Here is a 22,005-nt window from a genome sequence, read left to right as displayed (position 1 = left end):
AACCTGTGGGGGTGAACTCTCATAGAAGCAGGGAGAGGGGGAGGGGATGGGGGTTTGCAGAGGGGAAACTGGGAAAGGGGATAACATTTGAAATGTAAATGAAATATCCAAAAAAGGGAACTACATTTCTGTTAATACTACCATTATGTACCAACACACAGCTTAGCAAATATAGTCCCAGTACATTGTCACATTTATATGGGCCTTAAGTCTTACTTGGACCTTACAGATTGACTCTAATAGACCTTGGAACCCTTCTAAAGCTGTCCAGATTTTTTTTTTCAGATTACAGCCAGTGACAATTTTATCAATGATTTTGACAGCACTGCACTGTTGTAGGACTTGAAATTAATCTGTGTCTCATTTTATTTGGCAGACATTCCACACATCCCAGTGGTTGTAACTGATACTGATAATTATATTGTAAAAGAAATGTATATTTTGATTGTAAGAGATATTGCTGATGGAGAAAATGGCATGATTTGATCAATGATATTAATGCAAAAATGTAATCAGAATTCCACATGGCTATGTCAACCCAGCTATATGGTTATCAGTAAAGCCATATATAATGTCTGCAAGAGAAAGATATATAGGTATATAGGAGGGAAAGTATTGCTTAGAGAACTATTAGGAAGAGAAATAACTTCGGTACCTAGCTGTGTAAGTCCATTTTGTGTCACTATAACAAAATTCCCAAGGATCAATGTGTTGTACATAAGTTTATTTGGATCATGGTTCTGGTGCCTAGAAGGTCCAAATGGCATCATGCCAGCAGCCCTGAAAGGGCCCCCCCTTGTGATGTCACAAGGCATCACAGTGTGCCAGAGAAGTCAAAACAGAGCTCAACATGTACAGAAAGGAGCCAACCCCACAGGTGGTCTTGGACTAAAACAACCCATTTTAGTGGAAACCAATCTAGTTCCCTTCTAATGTGACAGCATCACTCTGTTCCAAGGTAGCATACTTAGTGACCTAATTACCTCATACTAGACCTTGCTTCTTAAAGGCTCTGCCATCTCATTAATACACCAGAGACGGAGCTTCCTGCACAGAAGCCTTTCGAGGGCAAACCATATTCAAACAATAGTATACAACCTTTTCTATAGAATATACTTCTAACCGGGCAAGTGAGCCTTAATGAGACTAGCTAGCAATCCACATATGTTAATGACTCTAAACCATTGTCTATGGCAATAGATGTGGCCTTTCAGATAGTGCCATTCATTCTCTGATATGGAGGACTTGACACATTTAATCTGGTTAAGTTTGATGTCTTTAGAATCTTAAATAATTAGCTGTTTGGGAAGATGTACTTCAGGAGGAACAATGGAAGATTCTATGCAGTTTTTTAACTTAATTTCAGTTTTCCATTTCAAGGGGGTAGACAGCCTCATATTTAATACAGAGAAAAGCAGCAGAATCAGTCATTCTAAACAGACCCACTGCCATCACTGGGATTTAAGCAGTCAATTACGTATTTTAATTTTAACCCCTGACTCCTTCAGGTCCTTATAACTATAAAAAGGTATTGCAAAAATACGCCCCCCCATCTCCTCTTTTTTGAGACAGGTTCTTACTATGCATATTTGCCTATCCTGGAACTCACAGAAATCCACCTGCCTCTGCCTCAAGAGTGCTGGGATTATAGGTGTATACCACCACACCAATACCCATGTTCTTTAACAGAGGAGATGATATGAAAAAGCAGGAAATGATTTTTTTAATAAAGGAACTGTAATGTACATAGCTTACATCCATTTTTACCCAAACTGCTGCTTCAACTTTTTCACTCTGGCCACATTTTACTGCTCGTGATCTGTAAAGTGTCTTGAGAGGCAAGAAGGAGGAAAGCCAAACCAAAGCAAACTGCTTTGCAAATAACACGTTTTCCATAGCCCCTAACTTTTGTAGGGAGAAAGTCAGATTGCAGTGTCATCCTTTGTGTGAAAACTGGGAATTAGCTGTGTGGCCCCATCTGCCATCTTGTCTGTTGTTCTCAATCACTCAGTAAGAGGACCACAATTCCTGCCTCCTTAAGTATAGGAGTGATTCATAGGAAGTAATTAAAGACAGATTTGCATATCTTGATACTGAACTGGAGATTTTGGTAGGCTATTGAAAGGAGAGGTCTAATATTACAGGTGTCTGTCTACCTTTTGCAGATAATGCTGTAGATCCAGATGTATCTGCCAGGACAGTCTTTATAGATGTTGAGGAAGTCAAGAAGAAACCGTGTTTGACCTTTACTGATGACGGATGTGGCATGACACCTCACAAGCTCCACCGAATGCTCAGGTAAAAATGTCTTTATTCTATTTTTTTTTTTAAATCTTGGCTTCACAAACTCCATTGAAGGCCTGATAACTTTCCATAATATTTTAACTTACTTCTATTTATCCTATGAACGTTTATTAAGCATGTCTTAGTGTCAAGATATGGATCGTGAAGCAGACAATATTTCTGCCTTCATGGAGCATAGAATCCAGCTGGCAATGAAGATGATTAAAGCAGGTACCCATAATGAAATCCGAAAAGCACAATAATAGGAAAGCGTGAGATGTTTGGGGTAAGTCCACACAGGCACCCAATCTGACCCCAGAAAAGAAGAAAATGGTCTAAGTGACACCCTGAATTTCTTCATTTATCTGAGATCGTCCTCAGTCCCTAACTCACCGAAACTCATTCTTAAACCCCATGTGTTGGAGCTGAGATCACTCATGTGTTAGAACCGTGAAAGAGAAATAGATGGAATCCCCATCCACAATCTTAGAAGGTTTTATAGTACATCCGTGGAATTGAGAAATGGTATTTGCTAGCTATTGATAAGCTGAAGATAAATTCCTATCGCCATACTGAGTTCATTTCATCATTTTTAAACATTCATGGTTGAGAATGTTCGTGCTTTATTGTCTTTCCCTATCACTCTGTGCAAGATGGGTGTTTCTTCAACTCTTCCCTTCTTTATTTTTCCTTCCTAGCAGATGTGGTTGTTAACTCTCCGTGTGCTTCCTGAGCTAGACCGTGTAAAACTTGGGTAACAATGGAGCAGTGCTGAGGAGGAGGGAAGGGACTCAGCATCCTAAAAAAAAAAATGAAAAACAAGTTCATTGTGTTGTAGTTTTATGGGAAAGTTTTATGAATTAGTCATTTATGGGGGCTCCCTTTGATCTTTCAAAGAAACCAAAAAATAACATTTGGTCAAAGTAAATGGTTATGTTTTACTACTAAACAGTCTCTATATTTTGCCTTAGTTTGTGTTTTAAGAAAATATTTTGTTTTATGTGTATGGATATTTGCCTACATGCATATATCACAGATTCTCTATAGAGTTGGACTCACAGACAGCTGTGAGCTTCCATCTAGGTTCTGGGAATTGCACGTAGGTCCTTTGGAAAAGCAGCTGGTGCTGTTAACCACTGACCCATCTCTCCAGTCCTTCTTCTCTTGGTCTCTCTTAATTAGAAGACTATTTGAATGCCAGGTATGGAAGCACATGCCTGTAAGCCCAGCACTTGGGATCTGTCTTACTCCCTAAAATTAATAGTGCATACTAAAAGAAAGACAATTTTGGTAGGCTAGAACTATAATATGTTTAATTCTGATTTACTATATTTTTTCGAAAAAGTGCTCATCACCCAGCCACACCTGTTTTTTGTTTTGTTTTGTTTTTTTTTTTGTTGTTGTTTGTTTGTTTTGTTCAAGACAGGGTTTCTCTGTGTAGCCCTGGCTGTCCTGGAACTCACTCTGTAGACCAGGCTGGCCTCAAACTCAGAAATCCGCCTGCCTCTCACACCTGTTTTTGTATGTGGTTACATGTATGTACGTATTTGTGCATCTGTGTGCACACGCATGTCCATGTGTGGAGGCGAGAGGTTGATGTCAGGTGTTTTCCTAAATTAATTTCCAACTTTTTTCCCTGACAGTGTCTCATATTGAACCTCAAATTTCTCTTCAGCTAGATTAGCTTGCCAGCCATCCCCAGATACCCCTCTGCTTCCACACCCTCAGTGATAGGATTACAGGCATGCTTTGTGGAGTGCAGAGTTTTATGTGGGTACTGGAGACCTGAACTCAGGTCCTCTTCTTTACACATCACATAGTTTACTCACCAAGCTATCTCCGTAGCTTCTACTGAAAATCACCCGATTGACCTCCTCCTACAGCATCTTACCCTAGTTACATGGGCATCAAACAGTAGGTCCAGCGAATACAAACACCTTCCTTTTTTTTTTGTAGTTATTTATATGAAAGTTGATACAGTTATAAGATAGAAGAAAGGAAGAGGATGGTTTAAAACTAGTTTCAGGGGCTTCAGAGATGGCTCAGTGTTTAAGAGCACTGGCTGCTCTTCCAGAACACTTAGGGTTAGGCTCCAGCTTGGTGAAAGTGCTTTTGCCAACTGAGATATCTTGATGGCTTGCAAAATGACACTTGAGGCAAAACATGAAGGGCCAGTATCATCTCATTGAAAATAGGGCTAGGGGTGAGGGTTAGGGTGCGGGTTAGAGCACTTGCTCTTTATCTTTAAAACTTAATTTTAGAAAGCATTGTCAATGCATACTTAGTGTAGTGCATATACTGGGTATTGCTTGTGATTGTATCTCAGAGTAAACGTGAATCAGCTAAAAGTTATCATTTGTTTAAAGAAGATCATTTAGTCCAGTCTTAACATCCATCCCTAGACTCTACTTCCCAAAGTTGTTTTTCTACCAGTACACATGACCAGCAGGTATGGTTCTAACTGGTCTATATAGCCCTAGCTCATCACAATTTTTGAGGGAAAAAAAACCACTCTACACTTTACAGGTAGTTTCAAAGATAACTGTATAAATTATCTTTTCTATTTTTCATCTTATGGCATACTTACTTTGTATTTGGAAAAAAATAATAGAAGCCATTCTGCAAACTGTGCAAAATCATTGCGCCTGTCACTGTGGATTGACCTCAAGCATTTATTGGTATCCTGTGCCTGTTTTCCTGACTCATGCTCCTCTTCCTGTTTTCTGGCTGATAAACCAGGCGGTGTAAGTGAAGGAGCAGTTTCTTTCATAAACACAGAATCCCATGAAAATTTAACTCAAAAAGGAAAGTCTGGGCTGACTAGGTACTTCCCCTGAGTGACACAGAACTTATATGCAAGATCCTATATATAACCCCAGCTCCTTAAGTAGGAAGAATGAAACGAAATCAAAGAAGACCTTTCATTCAGTTTCTTTAAAGCCTACTGTCCTGTTTGGCTTCTTGGATAGTGTGTGAATCTGGATATGTTTGTACCCTATGTGGCCTTTCCCAGCAAGGTGGAAAGCCCCTTTGAAAGATCAAGGATTAAAAAGAAGCACAGAGCCGGGGATTGAGGGCCTTTGCTGCCTCCGCTCAGAATCAGGTATCATAGTAGGTCTGTTCCAAAACAGCAGCTGGAGAGTAACCGTATGCTTGTCAGTTACAGTCACTTACAGTACAGGTTACATCACCACGATATCTAGGAAACAAACACGCGAAAGTCTGCTCATGTATTTCCCTCGATTTTTTGCTAAGGTTCTTTTCATTGGTCAGCTTCCCAAATTACATCTCTCCCTAGACTCTAGATTCCTGACATCTTCGGGGTAGTCCAGAGGAAGTTGCTATGTTCTCGTATTCCATCAGAAGTGCTAGGCTCCAAGACCCTTGACTTACAAACAGTGTTACTTGTTATACGAGAGGGTGGAACAAGATAGACTTAATGAAGACGAACCATCTAAGCCAAGATGGAGCTTTTCACAGTGTCTTAGCCATAGAAAGCTATATAAACTTTGCTTACACATTTCTGTCATTAAGCATGGCGAGTGCTTTTGTATTAGGTATTTGCAGTTAAACAGAACACTTAAGGTGGGACCTTTGGTGAAAATCAAAGCAATCATGGAAGAGGTAGTGAAAAAAGAAGAAAGCAAAGAGCTGCCATTCCTCTGCTCCTTGCTTTGTCTCTTTCCAGATTGGTTTTAAGCCTGCCTTTTCAACTTTTACCACCTGATCTTCTTAAGGTAACTAAGACAATGATTTATACACAAGCAGGAGAAAATAGATGGCAAAAGGGAGAAGAGACTAGAAAAATAAAAGATTGACAGTTTGTCTGTTGTACCACTTTTCCTTGACTACTTAACTGAAAGTTTTTTTGTGGTACTAGGAAAAAAAACCACATTAAATTCAAATGACCATACAAATTCACTTCATGAGGCAGGTAAAAGGCCTGTTTATGGAGAGCTCTGAATTTTAGAGCTCTCATTAGATGTGGAGTGCAGATAGGGAACAGTATACTCCAGTCGGAAGGAATCCTAGAGTCGGTTTAAAGTTAAAGATTGAATATTACTTTATAATTAATGCTACATAGACTGTAAGTGTATCTTCCTCATGACCTTGTCTTTTCCAGCCTACAAAAATATCAGAACCTTACCAGTTTATAGGCCTCGCTTCCTGGAATCATTAAGGTCCAAATGTACTGTTAACCCAGTGTTCTCTTTCCAGAGGACCACTTCCATGAAAACTGTTTTCGTCTCCTATTAGATTTATTCGTAGGATGCACAGAGACCTAGAGAACATCAATACATTATTACATAAAATTATGTAACAGAACATTCAAAAGCTGGTCCTCTTTATTGGGCAGTAATAAGACCACAGTCTTCTGGAAATGGAAAACAGGTAGTTGAACCATCTTTCCAACTGGAAGGAGTAAGACCAGAACCAACCTGCTCATTTGCATTATGTGCAGGCAGAGTCCTTTCACTAATATTGGAAAAGTACTTACTTTCTAATACATGAAGTCCATCAACTATCAGTTTTGAGGACAAGAATATCAGCTTTATTAATATTTATGTCTCCAGTGCTTAGCATAATGCATAACTCATGGGAGTTCAAAAAAAAAAAAAAACTAGTGACAGTATACATCAGTGTAAAATTGGGCAACCTGGAGACATACAAGCCTCAAAATCAGTGTTATTTATGGTGGCGGAAGGTACAAGAGGACGATCATTTTGTGGGTGTCACATGTGTAAATATTCTTATACTCTGTTATTTGGATGTATATCAGAGTATTTAAATGGAAAACATAAGAAAGGGAAGGACTCTGACTCACAGAGTTAGCTGATGACAGAGTTTACTGAGGTGACTCAGTGAGAGGCCTTTAATAGAACAAGAGCGACTTTATACTGCAGCTGTTTGCAGATATTCCCAGGCAGAACTACCTATTTTTATCTCTTGGCCGCATTCCAGTGATCTGTCCCAGCAGAGGGAACGGAGGCTTAAAATTGGGAGGGCTATCCTTTGGGTGGGGAGTTTGAATTGTCAAGATAAATGTTCTCCTTTCGATTCTTAGAGGGTGGTATGACCAGATGAAAAGGTGTTTAGTCCCAGTACCTCATTTAGTACTGGGCTTTTATGACCCTCTCCAGGTAAACGACTCTTTGCACATAGCCCTACCTACTAGGAGTCAGGGCTCATTTATTGAAACTAGAAAAGCAGCTCCTCCTGCTATGTTAGGCAGTAGGAAGGAACATTGCATTCACAGAGTGTGACTCTGGCATATAGAACTGTTTAATATTGAAGTACAAACAAGCCAAACTGGAAAGTTGGTCTCATAGCCCAATGGTAATTTCCTATGTTTTGCCTGGAAGTACCAAAAAGCGTGAAAAAGAACTTCTTTCTAGTCTGCACATGTTAGCCAAATTCTCTCTGTTAACTCTTTTAGGATGCTTTTTTACCTTTCTCATTTCTTTTTCTTTTTCTTTTCTTCTGTAATTTCAGCTTTGGCTTTACAGATAAAGTAATAAAGAAAAGCCAGCGTCCCATCGGGGTCTTTGGTAATGGTTTCAAGTCGGGTTCCATGCGACTAGGAAAGGATGCTCTTGTCTTCACCAAGAATGGGAATACTCTCGCCGTTGGACTTCTGTCACAGACCTACCTGGAGTGTATCCAGGCGCAGGCGGTTATTGTACCAATTGTTCCATTCAGCCAGCAAAACAATATCCTTTCTAGAAATGGGAGAGCAATTGGTTAAATCTTAGTCTGACGACTTTGGCAGAATCTCTTCTTCAGGCCAAATCCAGCTGTTACTTGATATTCCATATTTCAAATGTTTTTTATATTTAAAGAGGTATTCAAATGTCTCAAACATAACTGAAATGTCCTTTTATTAAATATTTTTTTAAAATATTGAACCATTAAAAGAAGTTGAAAGTTTCTCCTCTGTGTTCAAATTTTCACTGCTTTAGTATGATTTATAAAAGTATCCTTTGGCTAGCCACTGTTCCATGGTAAAGTTCTCAGGGCCTTTGCCACTAAAGGCTACTAGAAATGTCCTATTTACCAGCATATCTGCTAGCAGAATGGTTTATTTATATATACCCAGATGGGCTCTCATTTCTGAAGGGAGCAATATAGCCAGAAAAATTGAACTTACTGCTTTCAGATAGTTTAAAATTTTGACCTCGAACATTTTTTTAATGAAGTACTATCTTTGTTTATGTTGTATCTTTGCAGCTATATTCTGCAAGTATAACTGATTTTGCTGTTTGAATAAACAGCCTTTCCAACATTCCACTTCCTTTTTTTGGTAGCAATAATGCCCATCCTTTGTGTGTGAATTTTGTGTCTACATGTAACCCCAAGGGCACTCATTTGTTAATATTTATTAATTTACATAACTGTATAATAATGTGTTTCAGTATCACATTCTCATGTATATAATGTGTTTGGATTATACTTGCTTCGCCCTCTCTTGGCCCCTCCCACTGACCCTCTTCCTTTTCACAGCTAGGCCTTTTGTTTTATGTCCTTTTCTGTGACCCAGGGAGTTTCATGATGACTCTTCCTTCTTGCTAGCATCCTCAGAAGATATTCATTTTCTTTGACTGATTTGTTTTTACAAAAAATGATTGTTACTGAGGATTCTTTGCCCAGCCTAGAAGCCATCTTGAACTATTCGATTTTCAACTGTGAAAAAGACCTGCTGTCTCAGTTCGATGCCATTCCAGGCAAAAAAGGCACCCGAGTTCTCATTTGGAATATCCGGAGGTATAGTATTACAAGAATATTAAATTCCCATGAGCAAATGAAGTATGATAAAGTACATTTTCATATTATTTCATTTGTAAAGGAATTATTAATTTATTTTATGAATATGGGTACATTGCAGCTATCTTCAGACACACCAGAAGAGGGCATCAGATCCCATTACAGGTGGTTGTGAGCCACCATGTGGTTGCCGGGAATTGAACTCAGGACCTCTGGAAGAGCAGTCACTGCTCTTAACCACTGAGTTATCTCTTAATATTATTTTCTAGAGTTGAGTGGATAAACACTGAGATGTATTTTTATCTTTTTGCATACAGCTCTGTAACTTTCTTGATTCTGTTGAAATAGTGGTTCTTGTTGATTAAATGTTGTGTAAATAAGGTAAAAATATGTATGTCCTGAGACTATTGCTGTAAATGATCATAATAATACAACGTAACATTATAGTGACATCCTCAGTGTCCTTTACAATTTCATTCATATATATTGACATTGTTTGAAGATTGGCAGATAATGGTTATTTTATGCATTGGTCAGTTAAATGGATTATAAGAGAGATTATAGTGAAATATACATGATAGTTTAAAACCAAGAAATTCTTTACTAATGATCTTAGAGTAGCTTGGAATAGAGAAAAATCTTCAAAGCAGCTCAGTTTTAACTATAATGAAGTGGAATTAAGATCATAACTTTAAAGCTAATATAACAATCAAGAGAAAGTCTATGATGCATCTTTTAATTCTGGCATAGCAAATAGAGTACATTTAGGAGTGTATTAGAGCTTAAATGCAAAAACCTTAAAACCTTTTGATATAGCAAAGAAGGAGTACTTGTCTGTTAAATGGAATAATCCACACACATGCGCATCTTTTTTTTTCCTATGGGTCAAGTACTTATGCAATTTCTTGTTTTGTTTTGATTTTGGAGACAGGGTTTCTCTGTGCAGTCCTGGTTATTCTGGGACTCACTCTGTAGAGCAGGCTGGCCTTGAACTCAAAGATATCTGCCTGCCTACCACCACCAGGCATATATATATATATATATATATAAAATTAAAAGAATGCTAGTTTCTACAGACAGTGTAAATTATAATGAAAAATAAGCAGTAAGGAGGACTTACGTGCCCCTATTGGGAAAATCATGATGAGATAATTTGTATAACCAGGGATCATTTTGCTGTGGTTCCAATGATTTACACATATTAAACAGACTCTCCCCTTTATACATTGTTTCTCAGTTATACTTAGAAAGTTGTATGGTCAAATAATGTTAAGAAAAGCTTCCTTAAAGCTTACTGTGTTCCTTTGTTGAAAGACTTTGCAGTCACATGCCTGTACTAATATTTAAGAGAGCAATATAGTATTAGTATATCTCAATTTTAAAAATAAAAATTAAAAAAACACTTTTTTCCTGACTTTTTTTCTTGGCTGGGGAAGGTGAGGGGCAAGGACAATAGGGATCTTTCTCAGAGTGTTTGTATTAGAGTGCACTAGAATAGTAAGAATCACAGTTATCCCGAAAAAAATCCAGAATACACTTTTACTGTGGTGTGGGCTTTGTACAGGCTGTATGCTACAGTGGTCCCTGGACAACTTGAGCCAGTAGTATGAATGAGGTTAACATTAGAGCTTGAGGTGGCTCTCCAGGCTAAGAAGTCTCTCGATTTTATTTTATCATACGACTTTTATTTCTATTTTTCTCCTTATTTAAGAATATTTCCAGGGACTACTGTTCCATAGAGCAAATTTTGGAAACTATTGCCCTGATATACATTGTCTTTGTAACCCATCTTAAAAAAAAAAAAAAAAAAACAACCAAACAAATGTAAGGTTGGCTTTTTAATAAGGGTGATACTTTACATTTTCCCCCTGATATTGGTTAATGAGGTTGCCATGGTCTTGGAAGGAACAAAGCTAAATAGCCTAAATAAATAAATAAATAAATAAATAAATAAGAAAGGTCCATATGAAAGGGATACCAGTTGTCCTATGTATATGATAATTCCATATTTTAGAGGGCAAGAAAATAAATGATGTTCTTTAGCACTATAGCAGTGTGTGTATTACTTTTTAACCATTTAAAAGATAGTGTTAGGCTGGCATGATGGTGCATGCCTTTAATCACAGCACTTTAGAGCCAGAGGCAGGTGGATATATATGTATATATATGCATACATATATATTTATATATACAGAGAGAGAGAGAGAGAGAGAGAGAGAGACATAGGCAGAGAGACAGAGAGAGACAGAGAGAGTTAGTTGAGATCTAGGTCAGTCTTAAATACACAGCATGACCCTGCATTAGGAGGAGAAAAGACACAGGAATGAATCTTGGCTTTCTGCTAATAATGCCAGCAGCAGTTGATTTGGATTCATCTACTCATTCAGTTGGAAAAAGTGATATTTAGTGACTTCTAGCAGGACTCAGAAAGCTGTTATTTAGGATTTTGCATTGAGAATAGCTGAAATCCATTCGATTCATCAAATCATAGATATTCCACATTCCTTTTGGTCTTTCCTTATAAGCTTTGTATAACCAACAGTAAGAAACATGACAGATTTATAATAAGAACAACTTAAATATTGTATGGTCCTCAAATTACATAGGTTGTAGTTCCTTTGGAGTGGTAGTCAGGGAAAGAAACATAGCTGAGTTTGGTTTATATTTCATTTCTGTTGGGTTCCTAATGCAAACCCCACCCCTACTCCCTGTTGAAGCCAGTTCCTCTTAGATTGGTACTTATCTCTTTCACTCAGAAACAAAGATGGAAAGTCTGAGCTGGACTTCGATACAGATCAATATGATATCCTGGTATCAGACTTCGATGCTGAAGAAAAAGAGATTGGTGGTGTTACCTCTGAGCTGCCAGAAACAGAGTATTCCTTACGGGTAAGAATAGTCCATCATCGACAGTGGGAACTAGAGTCTCCCACAGTGGGAAAACATTATAGAGCACAACTGAAGTGCAGTTGTGTAGAGAAGATTCTCTGCTAGGATTCCATTTCAGATTCCTTTTCACCATCTACACCAAAGCAGCTTACTTACTGTATAGCTCCTTTCATTTCAAAATGGTAGTTGAAATACTGTAACAAGTATAGAAACTAAGCCAAATATTTGCCAAGCCTAGGGTCAGGAGGCTAGAGATGTTTTGAGGAGATAGTTGTAGAATTGGTAGCATGTATAACAATTTTCCTTTTACAAATCCATAGGCATTTTGTAGTATTCTATATATGAAGCCCCGGATGAAGATTTTTCTGCGACAAAAGAAGGTGACTACGCAGATGATTGCTAAGAGCCTGGCCAATGTAGAATATGATATATATAAGCCTACCTCCACGGTATCCTTACATGTAGCTGACATTTTTATTTCAGGGTTAAATTGCTATATTGGTATACAGCCAAAACACTTGCCTTGTTTCTAATTCAAAATTGTGTGCTAAAACAAGCCTACTGGATCCTTGAAGAAAGAATTTTTTAAGGGTCTGCACCAGTTTTATTAGAAACTCCCTGTGAACTGTTAAATGAAATTCATGTGGATTTGAAGGCTGGGGCTCAGTAGATTATAAAATCTAATATTTATTTATTTACTTGTCTCAAGACAGGGCCTCCCGCAGCTGGCCTGGAACTCACTGTTTAGTACAGGCCAGCTTTAAACTTGAGGTGATCCTCCTGCCTCAGCCTCCCGAATGCTAAGACTATAAGAATATGCTGCCACACCTGGCTTTCAAATATTTTTATTAGAAATATTTATTTTTAAGTCGTCAGCATATACCAGTGAGCAGCCAGATTTGAGAATCTCTTCCATAGATATCCACATTACATTTTTATTTATATTGGAATTGTGTCACATTTATATTGATTAAAATAAAATTTTAGTTGGACTCGTTAATCTTACAGTTTATGTTGTACTAGGTCCAGATTTGGACTTGGATGTGAATTAGTGGGTGGAAATTAAAGTTATTTCTAGGAGGAGATGAATCATTAACAAGCTCAACATGGATTTCCTGGGAACTTCTCGTAATGACAGCCACTAAGAAGAGCACTTGCTCATTCTCTCTACCTCATTGCACTGTAAGTGGATTTCAGATACTAGGGACAATCTTAAGATGAACTATGCTAATTAACCATCTTCACTCGTGTCGTTTGGAGGAGAAATTAGTCTTCAGAAGACTCAGAACTCAAGTGCTTATGACAAATTGCTTTTTTATTTTATAGTGACCAAGAATATAATTCTTGGACCTAGAGACATGTTCTCTGCATTTTAAAAATCAAAGACATTATTTTACTTTGTCTTCTTTTTTACTTGTTTAAAATAAACTGTGTAGTCTTTACTCACAGTGGATTTATTTATTTTTTTCCCTTTTGGGAAACACATACCTTCTCTATGAGGAAATTTACTTTGAAGGGCCCAAACAAGTCCCACATAGAGTCAGAGCTAGCAAGTAAGAAAGTTATCTCTAACTTCACCTCATGTAGGTTAAGATCGGTAACACTGTGTGCAGTTAGCAGAGTCCCCCTAATGACATGTTTTCAACTCGTGTGTGTTTAGGATACGCGTGTTCCTTTCCTGGGTCCAGCTTCTTATGTTTGTGGGTTTCTATCAGACCAACTTCAATGCTTGCATTTTATATTTATTGCAGCCCCCTTCCCACTAGTCCAGCTTCCTTCTTCTAGTTAAATAGAGTCACTGTAGGCACGACTAAAATGAAACCCCAAACACTAGAATTATTTTCCTGAGATGCCTGCAGAACAAGGTAATTGATACTGATTTATTTATTCCTTAGTCATCAACTCAAAAGCCTCTTCACTCCTCTTTGTACTCTTCGTACAAATTTGATGATGCATTTCCTCCCACAAGGTACCCTCGGCCCATTACATAAAATTTTAAGAGTGTACAGCACAAAATATTTGACAATTACTATCTTTAAAATGTCAACTTTGGGGTATGTGAATTTTGATTAAGTTGAAAAATTTTGTCTTACTTCTTTTATTTTTTTTTTGAGCCCAGAAAATTTTAGATATTCTGAGTGAGATATATCTACAATTACCAATTACATCATGTTTCCCATGGTGCCTGACCCATATCATATGGTATCGATGAACACAGCTTGTCATTTCCAAAGTCTGTGTACGTGTTTTAAAAGTATCTGTGACAGATAGCAAGAGAAATAATGGGAAGAAGATTGACTTTAGCTCATGGTTTCAGAGGTTCAGTCCACTGGGCAAGAAAGAGGTAGTGGAGCAGAGTAGCTCGCTTACTTGCTGGCAGCCAAAATGTAGAGCCCTGTGTGGTGACACACAATTTTAAATCACAACACAAGGGAGGCAAAGGCAGGTAGATCTCTGAGGGCAAGGCTAGTCTGTCTGATCTTCAGATTGAGTTCCAGAATAGCCAGGGCTACACCACGATACCCTGTCTCATCCCCCTCTCCAGAAAAAGAGTAGAGCAAGAGAATGTGTTTGTACAGTCTGTCTTTGTTGTGTTATTCACATGCACTGACATTTGGTGGGTTTTGTGTGTGTGTGTGTGTGTGTGTGTGTTTTCTATAATACAATGTTTCTTTTTTTCTTCCTTAAGCCTCTGATGTTTGCCTCCTTAACGATTTGCTCCTCAGAATAAGCAGGTGAGAATCACGTTTGGATTCTCTTGCAAATACCATAACCAGTTTGGAGTTATGATGTATCATAACAACCGCCTTATTAAGGCCTTTGAGAAAGCAGGCTGCCAGTTAAAGGTGAGTGCTTAATGTTTTGTCATGGGGGCCTGCAACGAATGGGAAGAGAAATCTTAATGGGTTTCAGCCCCTTCTCATGATAGTGGTTCAAGTCTGATACTAAAATCCTTTAGCAGTAGGTGAGGTGTGCTCTGTGGAAAAATTATTTCTCAAGTGCTCATGCAGCATAAGGAATTGAGCTCAGTGACAACCACATCACCATGTGTATTGCCTTATTAGCATGTAAAATATCTCTTATCTTGTGGAGACAATAAAGGTATATTGGAAGGTTCATAAAATTTAGTGGTTGAAAAAGAACTCGCACAATATGTACTCACTGATAAGTGGATATTAGCCCAGAAACTTAGAATACCCAAGATATAAGATACAATTTGCAAAACACATGAAACTCAAGAAGAACGAAGACCAAAGTGTGGACACTTTGCCTCTTCTTAGAATTGGGAACAAAACACCCATGGAAGGACTTACAGAGACAAAGTTTGGAGCTGAGACGAAAGGATGGACCATTTAGAGACTGCCATATCCAGGGATCCATCCCATAATCAGCCTCCAAAGGCTGACACCATTGCATACACTAACAAGATTTTGCTGAAAGGACCCAGATATGGCTGTCTCTTGTGAGACTATGCCGGGGCCTGGCAAACACAGAAGTGGATGCTCACAGTCAGCTATTGGATGGATCACAGGGCCCCCAATGGAGGAGCTAGAGAAATTACCCAAGGAGCTAAAGGGATCTGCAACCCTATAGGAGGAACAACAATATGAACTAACCAGTACCCCGGAGCTCTTGACTCTAGCTGCATATATATCAGAAGATGGCCTAGTCGGCCATCAGTGGAAAGAGAGGCCCATTGGTCGTACAAACTTTATATGCCTCAGTACAGGGTCAAGAAGTGGGAGTGGGTGAGTAGGGGAGTGGGGGGGGCGTGTGGGGGACTTTTGGGATAGCATTGGAAATGTAAATGAAATAAATACCCAATTAAAAAAATTTAGTGGTTGAAAACCAAGATTTAGGGGCTGGAGAGATGGCTCAAGAGTTAAGAGCACTAACTGCTTTTCCGGAGGTCCTGAGTTCAATTCCCAGTAACCACATGGTGGCTCACAACCATCTGTAATGGGATCTGATGCCCTCTTTTAGTGTGCAGGTGTGCATGCAGATAGAGCCTACATACATAAGATAAAATCTTAGAAACAAACAAAAGAAAACCAAACAAGATTTGTGTCCTGGGTTTTCTATCTCTAAGTTCTATCCCTGGGCTAATCAGTTCATTTCTTTGAGGTTCAATGTCTACGCTAGTAAAGTAGAAACAATGTTTTCTTTATCTCCCTTTCAGCTTAAAGGGCTGAAAGATGATAAGTATGATATATGATATGAAATATTTCATAAGCCAAACTACGCAAATGTTACCATTATCTTTGATGTTTTAATGATCATTTAAAGTAGCAATTTCCACAAGTAACCTTTTTGTTCCTGTTTTGAAGATTAAATCGCTATTGCTCAGAGAATAAGAGACTGCTTTGTATTACAGTTTACAATATACCAGTATTACTAGTCGAGCAGTTATATAAGACCCAGGCTAGCTAACTGTGGATAGCTTGGTTTGTCCTGTTATAGCATCTTCTTAAACAATTCCTAGTTATGTGCCAGTCTAATTATTCTTAATTCTAGTAAAGAGTAAAGCAAGCTTTAAACCAGGCCCCCAAATCCCTTGCACTTCATCTTCGACTCTGACAGTTGCTTGGTGACCTCTCTGTGTGTGGACATGCCTATCGTGTGAGATTCAGTGTGGTCATTATATTACACCTCAAATTTTCAAATGAGATTTCTCTCCAGTTCTGCAGAACATTAGTATATAATTTTGCTTTTTAGCAGTGTAAATTCTTTATTCTGGTGAATCTTTCGGCAATCCTAGAATATAAAACACATGAAAATGATGATGTATATATAGCTACTGGAGCTGAGGGATTATAGTGATCTGTGACTCACTGAACAATCTAAGCGACAGAAACAGGGGGAACTGAAGAGCCAGGAGGAGAAAAGAAAGGGGAGACAATAATTGAGATATATTATATATTATATGAAAAAATGTACTTTCAAAAATAACATGAAAATATAGTCTAGGTGTTCCTCTAGGTCTCTATGGCCTTTCCTTACCCATGAATATTGTGTAACCTTGGTCACTTGTGGGGGGGGGGTGTGTGAAAAGCGAATGCCTCCAGGCTGTCAATAGTAATGTGTTGAAATTAACATTTTTCTTCTAAGCCAACCTGTGGAGAAGGTGTGGGAGTAATTGGAGTCATTGAGTGCAATTTCCTAAAACCTGCCTACAACAAACAAGACTTTGAGTATACCAAAGAATACCGGTGAGTCACTCCCAACCTGAGATGGTGCAGATGAGTTGCTCAGATGCCATTGTGCTCTCCAAAAACCTCTAAACCGTCACTAAAAGGCAGCTTGTTAGGAGAAATTAACTGACAATTCTCTCAGATATATTTTCCATGACTAGAGATGATGTTGCTCTTTTTAAATTTACCTTAAGAAATTATCGACTATGGAGGTATTTTGGTACGATATTTCTGGTAAAATAAAGGACCTTGGTTTTCATCTCGAAGCACATGAATCTGAAGTTATTGAGCACATTTTGGGGAGAGAAATTGAAATTTGCCCTTTAAATTGTCTTGAAGCCAGTGTACACTTGTGGAAATGTCAGTACAACAGGAAGATATTTATGCTCTCACGGAAGCATGTACGGAAGATAAATTGCTAAGAATCAGAAAAGAACTTGACTCTGAGGTTAAGCCAGTTTATGGGGATATTTTAGGAATCGATGAGAGGAGTTGTTAAAATGGGATTGAAGATGGGTTGGGGGTTTAGGATACAGGAGAGATTTCTTGCTTAGGCATGCCTGACGCCCTGGATTTGATACCTCTTATGTCTTAGAGAAAGGACAGAGGATGAAAAAGTAGAAACCTTGATTGTTATGAAAAAATGTGGTATATGAAAATATGAGTTAGGTACATCTAAATTAACTCACATATATATGCAAAATGGGACTTTGTTTATTGTTTTCTGAGCGAAGTTTCTCTGTGATACTGTGCCTTTATTAGAGCTTCCTCTGTAGACCATGCTAGCCTTGAACTCACAGAGATCAGCCTGCCTTCTGACTCCCAAGGGCTGGGATCAAAGGTGTGCACTGCCACGGCCCAGCTGAGGAGAACCTTTAAATAAGACCAAAGAAAATCAAGGAAAGCTTCGCAAAACCGTGTATATTTTAGTTTAAACTGAAAGGAAAATTAATGTCTCCTAGGTGAACCAATGGGAAGGGTATTTTAAGTAAAAGGATAGTAGGTAATGACACAAAAGGTAGGGAAGAGAAAATGTGAGACCATTTGCTGATATATTTTTTTAATCCCAGTAATATTTTTCTAAGAGTGGAAGGAAAAATAATCTCTCAGAAATATTTTTTGTGCTCTAACCTATGACAAAATTAATGAAATGTTTCTTTGTTTATATGAGACCATAAGAATTGATGAGAAACCCTTTAGATGCAGGGTTTGACAAAGAGATAGCTATTTGAATGGCAACCCCAAGTTAATTTCTGCATAATTGGGTTTGAATCACTCAGGCTTATCAGTAGTTATGGCAGTGGTGCACCCTGGATCCAAATAAATTAATCATTTAAATGTGGGTTTGAACCATAATGAAGACCTTTGACCAAGACTTGTCTCCTAAATATAAAAACTTAGAGTGCTATTGCTTTAAAGGAACCAAATATTGTTTCTTTTGAGTGAAAGTAGTGAATTTAGGATAATTACCTAAATAATATTTGTGAAATCTAAATGTTAGCTATTAAAAATGATTTCTATGACTTTCCATGCTCTATCATTGTTAACACCATAAAAATCTGTACTTCTTTCATCTGAATACATTAGACTTGAGTTTTTTTTTAGAGATTTACTTATTTATTTTATGTATATGAGTACAATTATAGCTGTCTTCAGACACACCAGACGAGGGCATCAAATCCCATCACAGATGGTTGTGAGCCACCATGTGGTTGCTGGGAATTGAACTCAGGACCTCTGGAAGAGCAGCCAGGGCTCTTAACCTCTGAGCCATCTCTCCAGCCCAGACCTTAGATTTTTGATGCCTAGTTTTGGTATGATAAATTTGAGGTTATTATTCGAAGGTCCAAATAAGGGCATTCTATAAACATGTAGGATTTCTACTTAAGTAGTTTAATAGATACTATATATTTTATTACAATACTAACCTAAGTAGAGTTTTGTGCATAATTAATTTGCTAATTATTACCCAGTTCAGGCATCATTGGCATCTTTTTAAAATATTTATTTTTATTCTATGTATATGAGTTTTTTCTTGCATGTGTCCCACATTTGTTCTTGTTGCTGGCAGGTAACAGTAGAGGACATCAAATCCCCTGGAACTGAAGTTACAGATAGTTGTGAGCTGTTGTATAGGTGCTGGGAACTCAATTGTGGGTCCTTCTTCAAGGGCAGCAACTGCACTTAGCCACTAATTCATCTCTTTGGCTCCACTTTTTTTTAAAGATTCTTTTATTTTATTTTTTATTAGATATTTTCTTTATTTACATTTCAAATGTTATCCCCTTTCCTGGTTTCCACTATTTTTTTAAGACAGGATCTCCCATAGTTCACACTTGGTCTCAAGCTCACTATGTAGGTGAAGGTAGTTTTGAATTCTTGTCCTTCCTACCTGTATCTCACAAGTGCCAGGACAATAAGAATGAAACCACCAGGCCCTATGACCTTATATTTCTATGCTAGGGACTGAACCCAAGTACTTGTTTGCATTTGTAAGTGCAAGCAATACTACTGAGCTATAACCCCAGCCTTTTATGGAAACTTCATGCAAGGTGAGAGATTCTAGATAAAAATAAGGGGGGGGGGGTTGAAACTAGACATAGGGGTGTAGATCTCTAATCCTAACTCCAGGAACTATGGCAATGGGGTTGCGAATTCAAGGCCAGACTCTGCTACAGAATGAGTTCTTGGGCAGCCTCATCTACATAGCAAGACCCACCATTCCTTTTGCCCCTCTCAAAAAAAAATGGGAAATTGCAAAAAGGATTAGAGAACACTGTTTGCTATCACCAAATCCTGTGAGTATTAGATTCAAAAGCACAGATGATAAAAGAGATGCAAGCCCTCATACTACCGGAATATCTGCAAAGAAATCATCCATAACATAGCACTTTGAACAATCTGTGGATAGTAGACGTTAGCTGTAAATATGGTGGTTCAAGCTTAAAACATTTTTAGAGTCAACTTAACCTTTAAAAACGCAACAACCAGAGCATATTAACTGAGTGAGCCACTAACACAGAACACAGTGACTAGGTTATAGAGAGTCTTCCAAAGAATTTCAAAATTGCTTACTTTAAGGACTTTCCATTCTATTTGTGATATAGATTATCACACATCTGAAAGCAGTTAAATAGCAGTAAATGGCTGATAGATCAATTGAAACCTTTTTGATACTACATTGGAAAAATGCCCTGAGGGGAAAAGTGAGAAAGTATCAGGTATGATTTAAGATATGCTTTAAACAGATCTCTTGAGTTTGAGGCCAGCCTGGTCTACAGAGTGAGTTCCAGGCCAGCCAGGGCTACACAGAGAAACCCTGTCTCAAACAAGCAAGCAAACGAACAATAAGCAAACTAACAAAAGATATTCTTTAAAAAGGTACAAGATTGGAACTGGAGATGGATGGCTTCGTGGTTAAGAACAGCGGCTGCTCTTCCAAATGACCCAGATTCAATTCTTAGCACCCACATGATGGCTCACAACTTTCTGTAACTCCAACTCCTAGGGATCCAATTTCTAACTTCTGGCCCCCATGGGCAGCAGGCACACATGCATGCAGAGAAAAATTGAGGTACCCTCTCATAGAAGCAGGAGGAGAGGAATGGGATGGGGGATTCTGGGGGCAAAGTCGGGAAAGGGGATAACATTTGAAATGTAAATAAATAAAATGTCCAATAAAAAAAGAAAGGCAAAAACACCACTCCAAAAATGCCCATATGTATAAAATACATAATAAAAAATTTTTAAAGGACACAAGATGTCATAGGGGAAGGGAATTCTGATATGTAGTTGTGGCATGAGGTATGGCATTGACAAGAACTCCAAAGGGGAAGTAAGATGGGGGGGGGTGTACAAGAGTGAAGAGAAAGCCAATGCAATTGACAGTACTCTGCACTGGGGCTTAGAGCAGACACAGGGAAATATTTTCAGAGATGGGCAGATTTGGGTTTTTGTAGGCCACCCAGTCTCTTACCCAGCTTCTCAATTCTGTCTTAGAACCCCTATTTCTGAACTATGTTCCAGGTTATAACTAATGAATTCAGGGGATCCAGGTGATAATTTCTCATTTATGGGAGAACAGTGATATTTCACTTCTACCTGTAAACAACAGAAAACATCTTCAGTTGTAACAACTCGCCATAAATTCAGTGGCTTAAAATAACACTAATTGACTGTTCTAGAGGTCTCTAGGTTAGACGTCTGACTCCGATCTCACTGGGCTAAAATCCAGGTGTTGGCAGCCTGTCTTCTTTTCTGCAGGTTCTATGGGAGACTCCAGATTGCTCTTTTTCTCCAACATTGGGGGCTGCTAGCATTCCTTGGCCCAAGGCCCTCTTCTCCAACTTCAAAGTCAGCAGTGATGACTTGCATCCTCCTCACATTGCATCAGTCCAGTAAAGATGCTTCCATCATCCCATTTCCTCCTCTAATTCCGACTCCTCTGCCTTACTCTCCCATACTTAAAGGCTTACTTTGAGATTGTTTGGAATAATCTTCCTACTTTCAGGTCAGCTGATGAGTAACAGTAACTCTCTTACTGTGTAACCAAAGATGCTCACAGAGTTTAGAGATTGGGACCGAGACATCATTGGAAGACTATTATTTTGTCAGTCTGTCCTCTAGTGCTTTAAGACTTATTAGAAAAACTGATTGCCTTGTTGCTCTCCAGTGCCATCAAAAGCATCAGTCTTAACTAAACTTCGTAAGCTCAGAAATCCTGTATTTCATATTCAAATGACATTTTATGAGTCTGGCAGGTACACACACACACACACACACTTTACTGCTAAAATATAATAGCGTGAGGAGCACAGAACCCCAGTTATTTAAAAGTTCTGTGTCAAGTGAAAGTTCAAACTGAACAGAAAAAAAGTTC

At 38.4% G+C, this 22,005-nt stretch overlaps 1 protein-coding gene across 5 annotated transcripts in view; it reads left to right on the top strand.

Moving 5' to 3' along the window:
- Morc4 (microrchidia 4) overlaps positions 1-22,005 on the top strand; it is a 50,058-nt gene that overhangs the window by 4,900 nt on the left and 23,153 nt on the right. For all 5 annotated transcript variants that reach the window (NM_001193309.1, NM_029413.4, XM_006528618.3 and 2 more), the window contains exons 3-9: positions 2,166-2,298; positions 7,777-7,994; positions 8,898-9,045; positions 11,802-11,934; positions 12,255-12,383; positions 14,661-14,780; positions 17,044-17,144. In NM_001193309.1, the coding sequence (NP_001180238.1) occupies positions 2,166-2,298; positions 7,777-7,994; positions 8,898-9,045; positions 11,802-11,934; positions 12,255-12,383; positions 14,661-14,780; positions 17,044-17,144 (982 nt within the window). The remainder of the gene's footprint in view (positions 1-2,165; positions 2,299-7,776; positions 7,995-8,897; positions 9,046-11,801; positions 11,935-12,254; positions 12,384-14,660; positions 14,781-17,043; positions 17,145-22,005) is intronic.

This window comes from Mus musculus, chromosome X (genome assembly GCF_000001635.26).
Source record: "Mus musculus strain C57BL/6J chromosome X, GRCm38.p6 C57BL/6J".
NCBI classification, from domain to species: domain Eukaryota; kingdom Metazoa; phylum Chordata; class Mammalia; order Rodentia; family Muridae; genus Mus; species Mus musculus.
Note: the sequence above shows the minus strand (reverse complement) of the source record. Positions and strands in the feature narration are given on the sequence as shown.